The sequence below is a fragment of the Rhinolophus sinicus genome, chromosome 1, assembly GCF_057876585.1.
Source record: "Rhinolophus sinicus isolate RSI-liver-muscle chromosome 1, RSI-T2T, whole genome shotgun sequence".
NCBI classification, from domain to species: Eukaryota; Metazoa; Chordata; class Mammalia; order Chiroptera; family Rhinolophidae; genus Rhinolophus; species Rhinolophus sinicus.
In genome coordinates this window covers 112,535,971-112,552,178 of record NC_142501.1, presented here as the reverse complement: position 1 = coordinate 112,552,178, position 16,208 = coordinate 112,535,971, and the positions used below count along the sequence as shown (strand labels likewise).

Here is a 16,208-nt window from a genome sequence, read left to right as displayed (position 1 = left end):
GTCTAATCCATCCTAAGAACATATCTGAATTACCCCCTTTAAAAGGAATTAGACTGAACAATAAGACAAGCATGTCTTATAAACCAAACCATCTAAAAGAAAAGCCTGGAGACGATGTCTAGACCGGCCTCCTCTTTCGTCTTCATTTGGCTCCTGTCTGACTCTAAAGTGCACATGGAACCAGAGCAAAGGCTCTCACAGACACAACACTGCTGTCTACGCTCACTTCACCAAGGAACTAACTTCAAACCCCGAAATCTACTTTGCATTCCCACCAGCATGGTAGGACACTTTGAAAATAAGTATGTGCACAAAAACGTTAAGAAGTGCACTTAATCCAAGTTTTAAATATTTCAACTGACAGAACTGCTTTAGTGCAAAAATAAGATGGCTGACATGATAAGAAACGTTGGTGTACATCACGTTGCGGATAAACAGAACTATTTTGAACTTACTTCATTTTGGTAAACAATGGCTTGGAAAAAGCAAACTATTATTTGATAAAATGTTTTGATAGGAAAAGTGGTTGAATGAAATGGCAAGGAAGTCAGAAAAATATTCCTTTAAACTATCTTTAAATAATAGCCAAAACTTTTCCGTAGTTATGAACTCTTCAGAAATATTACAGTTTAAGTTTCCATTAGGGGAAAAAATAAGAATATATGTTTAGTAACCATCTAAAATGGGCCAGGCACTAATCATGCACATTGCATTTCTCTTCTACACAAAACAACAGATATAAAGATGGTTTCATGATGGTTACCACACTGCCTGCTTCCTGGCCTTTCTCAGACATCGGAGTAAATGACGAGCAGTGCGATCCACTGTTGTCTCTGTCCAGCAGGTTTTGCTTCTAGACCTTCACACGACTGGCTACTTTTCATGCTTCACTTGGCAGCTCTGTCACACTCAGAGAGGACTTTTCTGACCACTTAAATTCAACTCCCACTCCCATTCCTACTGTAACCCCCCCCCCTTAGTCTCTACCTAACATTCGCCATTTTCTTTATGGGAAGATTGCGTTGTGTACTTGTTTTTCTGGTCCTACCACGACAGCTTAACCCCCTCAACGTCTACACTCAGTGCCAAACTGCCCGGCACACAGTTGGTATCCAATAACAGACATTTGCTTCAAGAAGGCCTCACGCCCCAAACCACTACAGACCTTTGGGATATGGCCAGTCACAGTCTCCTGAACCTTAACACCCCCAAATTAGAAATCCACATGTCCCTTGTAACTTTCCCGTTCTGTTCTTGTCACCACTGCCATTCCTTGTCCTTCAGGCTATGGAAAGTGTCCCAATATTAATAAGTCACTACAAGCCACTGTGATCACTGTGTCTTATATTTCCACAGCACCCTTTACAGTTTACAAAGTGTTTGCACTTTTGCTATCACATCTGTTCATTACACATACCTGAAAGGTAGGTGTGACTACCATCGTATGAATCAGATCACCGACATGGGCAGGTTAAAAAGTTTTCCAAGATCCCATAGTTAGTGGGTGACCAATCCAGGATGCTAACATGTTCCCAGGCTTCAAATAAACTGCTTGTATCATTAGGCAGCAGACGCATATATCAAAATCACACCCTTCCTATCTCTTTTCACAGCTTTCACCTCAGATTTGCTCATCATCACTTTGTACTTATATTACCACAAGTTGGTTGGCAGAAAGTTACCCAATGCCTGCTCTTTTAACTGAACAAGACTGCGTGGAAGGAGCGAGTAAATGCTTTCACAGACACAATACTGATGTACGTGCACATTAAACCAGCGCTCAGCCAAAGTGCTCTTAGTAGAATCCTGTCTACTTATTACTATGCACCATGTTCTTCCTGCCCTGGAAAAGCTCCTTGCAGATCTACCTGACAATACAAATATAATAAGACTTTGAAGTACCACGCATTATCTTGTCACGTTCCCAGTTATAAAACAACTACACTCCAAACGCTTTCGTTCTGAATCTCATTAGGACATTTACACACCCACAAAAACCACGATCAGATATCTGGCCATAGGTCGACTTGGAACAATTCTTGAGTTTCGGGGAAAGTTAACTTCAGAACCCCAACTGATTCCTTATGACCTTGAAGGCTTCGGTGTTTTGTATTGTACTACACGGCTTTCTTTCAGGGAACCTTGCAGTTAGCAGAATTGTGCTAGGCAGTCTTATTATATTCAGCACATAGCTCTTGTATTAATAATAGGTTAAACCATGAGAAAACAATTTGTATGGGGAAATGCAGAGGTGACGAAGTACAGTCAAAGCCTACCTCCTATGTGTCCACATCACTGAATGCTGATATTTAAATAATAATGGTAATAAAAATAATAAAGAAAGACAGTACCTCAGAATCCCCGGGTGATTTTACATCTTCTTCTTCTCCTAATCCTAATGCTGACATGTGGACTATAAAATGCAATCACAGAAACATTAATGTGAATATTTATTACTATGCATTTTAAATACACATTCAAGTCTATCTCCATTCTTGAATATCAGATAAAAGTCATAGTAGAGAAGAATTACAGAGGGTTGATATATTTGTAAGAAGAAATGTTGGTAGTAGTTGTGATACATTTGAAGAAACTTAGCAAAAACAAAAGTACTTAATAGAAATGAATATCACATTTGGAACTACACAGGCTATATTTTTTTCTACCAACATTGAAGCTATTAAAAATGCATAGGTAGTCATTAAAATACCACTTCTATTATTTTGGTGAACTCCATCAACGTGAGTCAAATTATCGTTTTTGGTGTGCTCTTGTGGAGCACTTTCAATAATATCCATACCATTTTCTTTTTTTCTGATTGCCGGTTTTGTTGGTTTGTCCTATAAACACAAAACAACACAAAAACCCAACTTAACAACACAGCATATTCATTTACTTGCTCATTAACTCACTCATTCCATCAGTTTTCAAGACCACAGACATTAACCGTATTCATCAAATCATAGGCGCCAACCGCAGAGAAGCTGAAAATATAAATACCAGAAGTTGTCCTAATTCTAGTCTGGGTAGAGGTACATGAGAACCGTTAGAAAAGTATCACTGGCTGTTTGGACACTTGAACTGAATAAAGTAGAGTAAGTGCAGCTCAGGAGGTGCTGCAAAGCTGGGCTGCACCTTGAAAGTTATGCTAAGTACAGAGGGAAGGCGAGAGAAGGGATTCTAGAAAGGGCAGCAGGAACAAAAACATGAGGTATGAGTCAATATAGGAAGGGAGGGCACCAAAGGAACAGGTAAACCGGAACCACTGAGAATGAGATGGAGAGATAAAACTGCAACATCAGAACCAAGCCAAAGAAGGTAAGTGTCAGGTAGCACATGAATTTTACCCTCATGTCACGGACAGCCATTCATCAAGCAGAGTTGCTGCATCATTGGAAATATATTTTAGGACAGTGACTCCAGCTGCAATTTAAACGGAAACATAAGGGATGCAATGCTACAAAAGAGTCCTTCAAAATTAAATGTGAGAAAGTGAATTACGGTAGTAATTCCTAAAAAATAGCAGGCACGTAGAAAATATGAAAGTTGGTGAGTCACTGGATGTGGTGATTCCAGGGAGAGCTGGGGTCCAGGATTTTTCTTGCTTCGGTATTTCAATGGTGCTATTTGCTAGGTTGGGGAAAACAGATGACAGAGTAGACTAGAGACAGTCAGGAAAAAAGGAAGTTTCGGGGCATGAGTTCACTTTGCGACGTATCAAATTTGAGCCAGCCAGGGGACTTAGAAGGAAAATCTGGATAGATACATTTAAGTAGAAATAGATGACTTTACTCAGAAAAAGCGTATGATTTAAGGAGATAGATGTTTATAAAACATACTCAGCTGATATCATTCAATAATGTAAAGCCTACACAGATCTTGTGAAACTTTAAAAATAAAACAAGAGCAGACATATAGAAACGTGGGATTCAATTCTTCAATTACATATTTCAAAACCTAAAATATAAAATACCCTTCTATGGATATATGTAACTTCTTATTTCTGGGATATTATCATAATAAACATTTTAAGTTTAATGAAAAAAATTGTCAATCACCAATTCATGATGATACTAGAAGACAACTATTTAAAAATAATTTGTAAAAGATAAGTTCAAAATAGTAGAAGAGAAATTCTTTCATGATTCCAGAATCACAAGTCATTTTGAAGCACTGCTATATGTATGAAAGATATATAAAACCCGTTTTAAAATTCACATGGCTTCCTTATTTCCCTGAGAACAAACAGTACAGTAGAAGTCTAATTACCTGTCTACTGCATATAACATGGTAGTTAAATACTGCAGGGAAAATCTAGTGTAAGGACAGTAATAAAACGAGGATTATCCAAGTTGAAGATTTAAAAGTCTTCAAATACATCAACGATTGTCATGCAGGACTGAAAGAAGAAAGGGACTAAGAAATCAAGTGACCAGGATGTCTGAGTTTGAGATATGAAAGAATTTTCAACTTAGCTTTAACAACTATGGACACCAAAGTTAATAAAGTTTCTTAAGAATAATATGAAATGAACCGATTGCTGAAGAGGATTTAAAAAGTGAAAAAAATCATCTCGGAGAGAATGTTGTATACTCTGGTGGTAATAAGGTGGCTGAATGGATAAGAAAACAAGACCCATATATATATGACATCGAATTAAAAAGTTTTGCACAGCAAAGGAAACCTTCAACAAAATGAAAACACAACCAAATGAATAGAAGATATTTGCAAATAATACATCTAATAAAGGGTTAATATCCAAAATATATAAGGAACTCAAAAAATGTAACACCAAAAACACAACAATGAATTAAAAAACGGGAAGAGAACCTGAATGGATTTTTCTCCAAAGAAGTCACACTGGTGGCCAAGAGACGTAACGAAAAGATGTTCAATGATACTTATCATGAGAACAATGCAAATTAAAAACGCAATGAGCTATCACTTCACACAGTCAGAATAGCCATCATCAATACATCAACAGACAAGTGTTGGTGAAGAGGTGAAGAAAAGCGATCCCTCGTGTGGTGTTGGTGAGACTGCAAATCAGTGCAGCTGCAATGGAAAACAATACGGAGGTCCCTCAAAAATTGAAAACTAGAGCTACCACGAGACCCAGCATTCCTGCATCCAGGTATTTCTCCAAAGAAATCCAAAACATTAATTCGAGAAGATACTTGAAGCCATAGGTTTGTTGAGCATTATTAGCACTAATCAAGATACGGAAGTAAGCTAAGCGTCCATTGAGAAATATTGGATAAAGAAGAGTGGTACCTATACGCGGTCTCACAAGCAAGTGTGTGAACTTCCCACCTAGCTCTTACATAGGCAGCACTGTACAAATAGCTCGATAAGGTTTCATAACCTTGGTATATCAGTGTCTCACAGCTCCAGTTGTGTCGATGGGGTGGTATCTTGCTGAGTGGTGTTCATCTTTGTTGCTGCGTGATTTTGTGTGCTGCCGCGAGAATGTCTGAGGTTGAATTAGAACAATGAACACATATTCAATTTCTTGTTAAACGTGGCAAGAGTTGAAGTGAAATCTGGTACATTTTAGTCCAAGTTCATGGGAATAATGCCATGAAGAAAAAGACTGTCCGCATGGATTAAACGTTTTACTGAGGGGACAGAATGCGCCATGATGAAGACAGGTCAGGGTGGCCAGTAACAAGCAGAACTGATGAAAACATTGCAAAAATTCATTCATTGAATTGTGCATGAGAATCATGGGCTGATTGTGACTTTTTATTTCTGTACCAAACTAAACATTGATACAGACACAGGTAGGAAAATCTGAACTGAAAATCTTGGCACGAGAAAGGTGTGTGCAAAAATATACCCGAAGTAGCTCACTGATGAACAAAAGCAAAGAGAGTGAAGTTTGCCAACACCTTTTAGGGAGGCAAGACGATGTCTTGGGCCATGTTGTCACTGATGATGAAACATGGGTGTACCAACACAACCCTGAAACAAAGCGTCAAAGTGCACATTGGATGTCAGCCAATGCACCATGACCAAAATTTCCGTCACCCAAATCAACAGTCTAAATGAGTTTCTAATCTTTTTTGATATCAGAGGGATTATTCATTACGAATCTGTACAACTGGACAAACAGTGAACCAAGTTTATTATCTGGAAGTGCAGAAAAGGCTGCGTGAAACAGTTAGATAAAAACGACCTGAATTTTTTGAGAACGATTCATGGCTCTTGCATCACGACAATGCACCATCTGACACGATACTGTGTCTGAGGGAGATTTTAGCCAGTAAACAAATAAATGTTTTGCAATACCCTCCCTACTCACCTGATGTGGCCCCTAGTGATTTCTTTCTTTAGCCAAAGACAAAGAAAATATTGACAGGTAGACATTTTCATGACATTCATTACATCAAGGCTAATATGTCAACAGCTCTGATGGCCATTCCAGAAAGAGTTCTACAATTGCTTCGAAGGGTGAACTAGGCGCTGCCTTAAGTGCATGGCTTTGAAGGTGACAATAGTGATATTCATCAATGAAATACGCAGCATTTATTCAAGGATGAGTTTGCGGACTTAACTGTTGAACGTCTTATACACTAAAATATTACTTGGACATTTAAAAACAGTTGAAATCTTATCACTGGCAACAACATGGGTAGACCTAGCTGGTATTATTCTAAGTCACATAAGTCACACAGAGAAAGACAAATACCACATGATTTCACTTATTTGTGGAATCTAAACACAATAAATGAACAAAGAAACGAGAAAAAATTCATGAATACAGACAACAAACTGATCACGGCCCGCTGTGAGGGCTTTTGGGGGGCTGGGTGGAAAAGTTAAAAGGATTAAGATTGCAAATAGGCAGTTACAAAAAGTCGTGAGGCTGAGAAGTACTGCAAACACAGTCTAGTCAATAACATTGTAATAACTACGTATGGGGCCCAGGGGACCACACTGATAGGGGATCACTTTGTAAGGTATATAAATGACTGACCTCTACGGTGTACACCTGAAGCTAACATAATACTGAATGTCAACAGAAACGGAAATAAAAAAATTAAAAACAACAAGAAAAAATTTCTGAAATCTGACATTTTACCATACGGTTATTAAGAATCACTGCTTCTAGAATCATCATTTTAGGCAGAACATGTACTTTTCCATCGGATGAAGACATTTAAATATATTCATAATGCAATGATTTAGCATACAGTGGAATCCCTTTTAATATGGGTTTTGAGATAAAGAAATTCAGTTCTACTTTCCGCAATTTCCACTATTATTTTAATCTAAATGATGGACCCAGCACACGTGCAACTAATATAAAATAATATCAAATGTTAAATGAATGTAACTGAAGAACTAGTAACAAGAAAGAAACAAGAAAACATTTCCTCCTCACAACTATATGATACCAAAATAAAAAGTGTAAAAAAAGAAACCTATATAAGATATGCTATGCAGTTTTAAAACTGCAAGGCTTCAGAAAGATTTCAGGACTATTACAATAAGTAACTGGATCCATTAAAGATTTCATTTAGGCAAGTGTATAAAACTCACGCTGGTGTAAATAAGTGTCGCATTAAGAATCTTTCCCTTTCATCAGATATCATATCTCCTCTGCTGTGAGAAACCTCCCAATATAATTGTCCTATCACAGTGTATTTCCCAGCCCATTCTGGTTTTTCGTCCCCATCTTCAGTACTTAGAAGGGTTTAAACAAACAAACAAACAAACAAACAAACAAACAAAAAACACCTCAACTGGTCCTATCTTATAAACTGGTTTACTCCACCAATTTCTAATACAAACATAAAACAATGATAGGTGGACCCATACTAAACTGTAAGAGAAAGTACTACACAAAACCAAATGCAGAGTAAGGAACTTAATTTCACACAGGTGCACTTTACCTTGGGATCAACATTGAAGTCTTTATCCTGTGGTGTAGACCGTGAACCATCAATGCCATGTTTGCAGGGAAGACTGTGGGGTAAAGATACACAAGAAAAATAAGTGAGTTCCTTCCTTTACAAAAGCAACAACAACAAAAACGGTGTGGTAGATCAGCTATCTGCATATCAAATGAAGGGCCTTGATATAATTAAAATTTGGCCTGTTTTAAAACAGTTTTCCGTGCTCTATTTCTGCCTCCAACTCTCCCAACCTATGAAAGAGTGTGAAGATACACACTCTAAGTTTCCACAGCAAACAGTCGCAGCGAATGAATTGGCAAAGCCTGAGATTACTTTGTGTTCACCAGAAGTCCTGAAGGCTGCACTGAAAATCCAATTAATGGCTGACATAACTTTTGTAACCTGAACTGCGAGGAATCTGATGACCTAAATCGTGGTGGAAAGATACGCTGGCACTTCTCCAGTGTCTGCCCCGCTTCAGAGACTCATCTGTGTCACTCAGAAATGGCACTCTTGGTTCTTTAACATGGAAAGCACTGACTAAGACAACCCCATTCTTTCCTTTCACCCTAAAACAATAGAGTGAGTTCCCTGAAATGTTTGCAAGTTAGAAGCACAAAAGTCAAAGAACAAATGTGTATGTTGTTAGCCTTCCCACTCCCAGCTCTCTCATCCTCAGGGCTCCCTGGCAACCTCCAACCTTGAAATCTGCAGCCTATGAAGGCGCAGACTCCTGAAACAAGGACGGCCTCAAACGACCCACTATTTCCCTGCTCCTGGGAAGCAAGCTAACGGAGTCTCGGTCATCCACTCCCAATGCAGGCATGTTACCAACTCCCCATCTCCATCACTGATCTGACAGTCAGTCCTTCCTCTGCCCAACCCTCCATGCACATGGGAAGGACATGAGGGAGTTGGGAAAAGCGGTGGAGGGGACGAGACACCTGCCTTGGGCCACAGATCTCTGCAGTTCTGCAACCTCTCCAGTAACCTAGGGCTGGAAAGGATCTAAGGCCCCTCTGTAAGCTGGGGTGCAGGTAGGTGGTACCACATTCCTACTTGCTCTAAAGAGAACCTTTGCAGTGGCCCAAATTATTTTAATATTTCAGATAGAAACTTTGAATTTTCTAGTTTCCCCAAATGAAAAAGCAGCAACCTGAGCGGTACGCCCTTGGAAGCCTTATTTTTATCTACTTTTCTACACAACTGCCAACATCCTGTGTCAATCTTATTTTGATTTGTGTTAACTTGTCACCAAGCCCACTCTTCTGATCCCTTTGGCCTGATCGGATCTGTGATCTCTGCTCTAAAACCCGTTTTTCTATTGCGAACCACTGGTGTCTTGAAACTTGGATTCTCCTGCTAATTCCATTCTGATCAGCTTCCAGTGCGTTCATTAGACCTTTCTATTAGCAGAACAGTCGCCAACAGGATGATAAAGTAGGAAATGTATGGGCTTAGGAATCTGAATTTAAAGCTCATTTCCATCACTCACTTAGACTCAAATAAGTCACTTTAATCTCTTTGAGTTACAAACCCTCCATGTGAACAACCACTTGACCAAAACGTTAATCACAGCATAAATTACCAGAGGGTGTTTTAAATAATTAACTCCTAACCTTCCTTAAACCCCTGAAATTCTAGACGCTTTTGCTTCTACCAAATAATGGACGACTTAGCTTGCAGAAATGGAAAAAATAACACAAGAGAAACTCCAAAAAAAAACCAGAAAAGAAATTAAAAAATCAAGAAAACTCATGGAAGAAGAAGAAAGACTTTAGGGAACAAAGGAAAACAACTTGATAGAACCAGGTAAAGGAACCACCCTGAAGGGAAACCCAGACTGGGAAGTGTGTCAGTTGAGATATCAATTAAAAATATCCTCTAATTTGATGCTGAATTTCATTAACCCAACATGGCCTACACATAGGTACTTTTCACTTACGGAAAAGTAATTCATCTCCAGAAGGGTAGATGGCATTACACCCCAAACCACCTGACTGACCAGGTCTTGCTCATGTAAAGCCTGTAGTTCTGTGGCCACAGCTAGCTCACTTCTTGCTAAATTCTGATGCTGAAAACCAGGTTCACATTACTGCTAACACTGTCCACTATCTGAAGACAAATGCTTGGACTAACCGGGTTTCTTAGGAAAAACTCTAAATCAGCGTTAACATATGACTAAATTGGACTCTCTGAGCTCCTCTGACCTGCATCTGAATCCTGACTCCAGAGCTGCCCAGGAACTTCTCAGGACAGGCTGAGGGACAGGAGAATGGCTTTGGGAGCCACGCAGGCTAAGGTCACAGCACAGGTCAGCCACTTGCTAACTAGGGAACCATGGGTCAATTAATCAACCTCCCGGAATCACAATGTCTAATTAATAAAAAGAAGCCTGAACAGCACAGCTACTTTGCAAAGCTATTGTGATGACAAATGAGCTAACAACTGGTAAGTAGATAAGACAGGGCCTGGCCCAGAGCAGGACACTCAATAACTGTTCGGTTCTCTGCAGTCCCTTAGTGAACACGCCATTTTTAGAAATCCATAAAATCTTACCTGCTTGCGGGATCTTTCTTAGAACACTCGTCCACTATTAAAGAAAACAATTAAAATACATTTAAATCCACACTAGAAAAATGCAGAACTTTAACTTAGCAGACTGATACTGTGATAAAACAGATTTCTGGAGACTATAGTAGAGTGCATATTAATGATACTATTGGTAGGAAATTAATATATTATGAATTTTTACTTCTCTTAGATATACATAACATATATGTGAGTAAAATCAAATCAAATAAAAAATAAACGGCGTGTATCAAAATTTCATACCTACAAGTCAAGTCCCGTTTTCAATGATTATGAAACTAACCAACACCCATCAGATTGAGAGAAAATGGTATCATCGGTAGAATCAGTATCATAAACTGACAATGTGAAAAGGACATTGCATGATTTTCCTCATTCCATCATGACACGCAGTTACAGCAATGTACACTTATTTTGCTCTTACACAGTACAACGTTTCCATCTCTTCAGCCAAGAGTGTTCACTTTGGGATGAAACACCCTCTCATTAGGAAGCTGGGTCGGTGGGCACTGTACTTTGCAGCAACGCACAACACAGGAAACAGACTCTTTCTGTTGTATCTCCAATTGCAAGATAATATAAAAGACTCTGTGACTCCAGTGTTATCAGTACACCCCCTGCTACCGTTTCCTTCCAGGGTAGAGAGTCTGCCTGGACCCACTGCAGTCACCACTGCTGGCTCCCTGCCCACTGGCCATTCCTTAGTCTTCATTCTCACTGAAGAAGCACGACTCTGTGTGGATATGTACTGTCCCACTACACAGAGAAGGTGGCCTCTGCTCAGCTCCAGAAAGAAAATGATTGTACTAAGCTAATCACAGTGACTGGTTTACCACTAAGTGTTGTAGGAATGAGCATGTGACGTACTCCACCTCTAAATGTTATGGGGGGGTCCAATGCGAGCCTCTCAGTTTTCACCCTAATTAAAGAAACACAGAGCTCAACCTCACTAACCATCAAAGAAACGCAAAGCAAAACACAGTGACATAGGACCTCATAGCTGTCAGATGGCTATGATCAAGTTGACAAGAAATAACAAATGTTGGCGCGGAAACAGAGAAAAGAAATTTTTGTGCACTGTTTGTGGGATTGTAAATTGGTACAGGCACTGTGGATAACAGTATAAAGATTCCTCAAAAAAATTGAAAAAACAACTGCCATGAGATCCAGCAATTCCACCTCTGGGTATTTATCCACAGAAAACAAAACCACGAGTTTGAAAGGAAGTGTGCACCCCTATCTTTACTGCAAGATTATTTGCAATAGCAAAGATATGGAAGCAACACAGGTGTCCTTCCATGCGTGAATGGATAAAGAGGATGTGTGTGTGTGTGTGTGTGTGTGTGTGTGTGTGTGTGTGTGTACATTTATATAAAGTATTACTCATCCACAAAAAAAGAAGCAAATCTTTCCATTTGTAACAACGTGGATGTTCCTAGAGGGTATTATGTTAAGTGAAATAAGACAAAGATAAATACCGTGTGATCTCCCTTATATGTGGAATCTAAAACTACAAAAACGAACAAACACACAAGAGAGACCCTCAGCTACGAAGAACAACCTGATGGATGCCAGGGGAGAGGGAGTGGAGGGGATGGATGACAAAGAAGGTGAACACGAAGCACAAACTTCCAGGTATAAAATATCGCAGCCACAGGGATGTAGCGCACAGCACAGGGAGTATGTCAACAATATCCTTATCACTTTGACTAATGGCAACAGGGCATCCTGTTGTAGAGAACTTACACTGTCATGACAATTATCCGACGAACACAGGGAAAGATCGTCTTCTAATGAAGTCAACATGTCTCATTCCGTTTTGACTTATGAGCAACGAAGGTGACAATACTGACTTTGTTGGTATATCTCCGTGGAAAAAACTATGCTTCTCAAAAGGCGTTGCTTTTCTGACTTGTATACTATGAGTAGAGAACTTTAAAAAAAATGTTTCTGGGATGCTGCACACTGGCTAGTTTTGTAGTTCTTGTTTGCAATTTGTTTATAGGACCGGGAGGATATTGTTGAGTTCCTAGTTTTCATTACATTTTTAGTGAGACCAAGCACTGAGTAATAACAAGTACTCATTTGCTAGATGTAATCCATTTGCAGTAAACGTTAAAGAAAGAAAAGATTCCATTTTTATAACAAGTCCAATTCATTACAAGGTAATTATAGAGGGAAACACAGCATACTAACTGAAAAAATCTTCTTTCTTATTTACACAAAGATCATATGGGATTTTAGGGATCGTGATAAAATAAATGAACTTTTTTCACACAACGCTGTCTCAGATTTTAATTACTTACAATAAAATTTTATAATAATGCTGAATGATGGACTATTACAAAAATTAAGTAAGAAAGAAAAACATACAGATGCAGTTTACACATTCTTTTTCTTACATTTCTTTCATTAGCAAAAATATTTTACTCTAACTTTATCTATGGTAGGACCACCAGGAAAATTCACTATCAGAAGTCTTACCTAGTGTGCTAGTTTCAGAAAACACTTTAGATTTCACTGCTTTCTCATAATCAGTAATCTGTTGTTGGATGCTATGTATAAAAAAGGTGATGATATTATTGTCTTAATACTGATATGAAAAACATTTATCAAAGACATGAAATTCTTAGAGCATTTCAGGTAATATCAGAGCTAATATAAAACTTTAATCATCCCATGTGCTTCAAATTTGTACGTTCTACAAACTTTTTATTAAGCGTGTGATTAAAGAAGACAAAGAAAGTAAGGTGAACCAGTCATGAATTGAGGGCATTAGTGTTCAATTTATTGGAGTTAGCTTGACATAAGGGCAAGGGTCTTAAACTGAGAAGTCCTAGCTCTATGACCCACAGCTATTCAGTTCTCGGACAAAGTGCTTCTCTCTGGCTCAAAGTCCTCCTCTATAAAACAAGCATCCACTGCCTTATTTTACCAGGATGTTAGAGGATTCAATGAAATAATGAACCAAAAAGAGGCTCAGAGAAATAGTAAGGCAACGGAATGAGTTTTCTCGAGCTTTAGTTTTGGAACTATATTGGATTCCCAAATAAACCCCAGTGTGTGTTTTTCATAGGTTCTAACATTCAAATGTTGCAGTTTTCAGAAAATGTTTTCAGTTTTAGTTATTAGCTACTCTTCCTTTCTGGTTTGTAATTCAGGACCTCTCAGCTATTATACAATTTGTACCTAAGTGTATTTAGAAATACATTACCTCATTAAATAGATGACATAACAGTCCACTATTCCCGTAGCTACTCACACCAGAGGCAGAGAACTAACAGAGTGAAACCTGGCTTGGACTGCTATGGTCCCTTCTCCACCTCCTCAAACGCTGAACCTGCAGGTCTTATTAGAACGATGCTTAACCTCCCTGTCCATCCCCATTGACTTGGAAGATATGACCCTCCTGACACACATGCATACTGATGAGTCATGGGTGGGCTCAGCCATTCTAGTGTTAAATAACCTACTTGAGATTCAGATTCAGGGCTTTCTGTTGACTGGCTTCCCTGTGAAGCACAATTGAAACCATTTTGAAACCTGAGGGAGATTCAAGTCACTTGGGAGATTTTCATTATTTGGAAAACAGATCTAGGTTAGTTAAGGGCCCCACCTTAACTAAGGGATCTCAGGAAACTTAGTGCCCACTACTCTGGGAAGGGCGATACGGGACCTACGGGGACCTAAGGGAAGGGGCTCTAGGGGATACCAAGCGGCCTCGGGGTACAGATCTGGTAACAGAGGAGAAAGGAAAGTCTGATCTTCTCCTGCATGTTATTTGACCCTCTCTGACAGCTCAGAACGGTGCCAACTAACATGTGCTAGCAGAAGACACAACAAGACGCTCAAAGGGTAACTCATCGTGAAGGTCTGGGCTGACATGCGGGTCCCACATAGGTTTCCAGTGTGGGGGGAAGGTTGTGTGTGGCTAAAGCTGGGAGGCCCAGCTGCCAGGCCAGGGTGCTGGTGCTTTGGAATAGGGGCTGAGCACACAAGTAGGTGGGTGGAAACTAAGGAATGTTGGAACTTTGAAGTCCAAGTATGGAAAACCACGGACCCAGAGGATTCCAGATCAGCAAGGAAACCTGGGAGCAAAGGTCAGTCGTGAGTACAGGACTCATTTCTATAGCAACCATGCAGCAACAGATCGAGGGAAACAAGAGATGATCCGAACGACCTTCTTTCCCTCTCCATCTGACTTGTGAAAGACAATGGTCTCCCTTAGCCTTAGGGAACCCTTTGGCTTCTAGAAACATTCAAGAGGGAGAGTATAGCAGATGGCCTCCGGAAAATACAGGATTTCCTGCAATGCTGAACCTTTCACAACCCCAAACAACTAGTTGGAAAATCAGAGAAAGGACATTATTTGTACCCAATGCACAAGGGTTGTACTTGGAATGAAATGGAGAATGTTGAGAACCCTGGGATAAAGGTCTTCAAAGTTCTGGAGTAAGGAATCTGTGCCGTGTGCTACTTGTAACTCGTCTGACCTTTCGTTTGGTTTCTGGCTGAGGACATCCAGTCACTCTCTGCCGTTCCCCAACTGCCTGAACCAAACTGTGACATCTCACCTGTTACACAGGAAGTGACACTTAACTTGTTCTAAAGCCCCTTTTCCTGATAACTAGCATTTTAATGTAAACACTTACATCTTCAAATTTTGTAAACGAGCGAAATCTTTTGCAGTCCGCCCAAAGAAATCTGTAGCAGAGACATCAGCGCCTTGCTGAAGCAGACACGTGACTATGTTTGGGAAGTTATCCCTTGCAGCAAACATGAGGGCCGTTCTAAAATAACAGAGAGATAATTTCACCCTTAGGAACTTTAAGTTATGTAAACAGCTAATTGGGTAGACTTTACCAAGCTCAGTACACAGCTTGTCTGGGTAGAATGGACCATTTACATTCTTTTGTGATCATGTTTGTAAATTATGTCTAAGGCTAAAATGAAGGGACACAGAAAAAAGAAAAAGAAAAAGAAAACAAACAAAAACCTCTGCCCCAGCTGGGTACTGCACAGAAGTTGCTAAGTTAAAGTCCTTTATTAGACAAGCAACTATGCTGAGGTCACTTATCTGAAGTGGGTGAAGATTTCAATGAAGAATTTCCTGTTTCTTCCTTAGTCTGATATTTGGTACTTCTAAGTCAGCTAGAAGTCAGGTAAGTTAAAGCTACCTGGCAGGCTTGACACAATAATATTAATGATAATTCTAGTAATAACACTCAAGAGTTGTGCTTAATGATGCTGATAAGCATGTGCTGGGCGCTGTATTAAATCCTAGATAATTTGACACACAAACACACTTGAAGGATATAATATTATCCTTGTTTCATATCAGGAAACATATTTAACGATGATCAGTAATGTTCCCAAGGTCACGCACGTGACACATAGGAAAGGCAGGCGTTAAACCCCGTCTTGTGTGAGTTGAAATCCCATTTCTTTTTTCTTCATTACACACCTGTGACTTGTGTTCATTAAATAAAATGTTTATTCGGTGAAAGTTGTCTTTCTCCCTTCTACTCACACCAAAAAAATGAAAACATCAAAATAGACTAGAAATAAAAAAAGAAAAAAACTGATGAATGTCTGGTAGTGGTCATTCATAGTCACATCGGGAAATTCCAGTGACATCAGTATTCTCCCAAGAAAACGCTTTAAAGCAGAGTCATCCAAAAGACAAAATCAACTCCTATTTGTGTTTAATGTGCA

The 16,208-nt window shown here is 39.4% G+C and overlaps 1 protein-coding gene across 1 annotated transcript in view; it reads right to left on the bottom strand.

The window, feature by feature from the left end:
- Positions 1-16,208, bottom strand: part of LOC148759187 (uncharacterized) — a 38,347-nt gene that overhangs the window by 12,553 nt on the left and 9,586 nt on the right. The window contains exons 6-11 of the mRNA XM_088793235.1: positions 15,146-15,283; positions 12,978-13,048; positions 10,461-10,494; positions 7,899-7,971; positions 2,801-2,840; positions 2,352-2,413 (exon numbers count right to left, since the gene is read on the bottom strand). Of these exons, the coding sequence (XP_088649361.1) occupies positions 2,352-2,413; positions 2,801-2,840; positions 7,899-7,971; positions 10,461-10,494; positions 12,978-13,048; positions 15,146-15,283 (418 nt within the window). The remainder of the gene's footprint in view (positions 1-2,351; positions 2,414-2,800; positions 2,841-7,898; positions 7,972-10,460; positions 10,495-12,977; positions 13,049-15,145; positions 15,284-16,208) is intronic.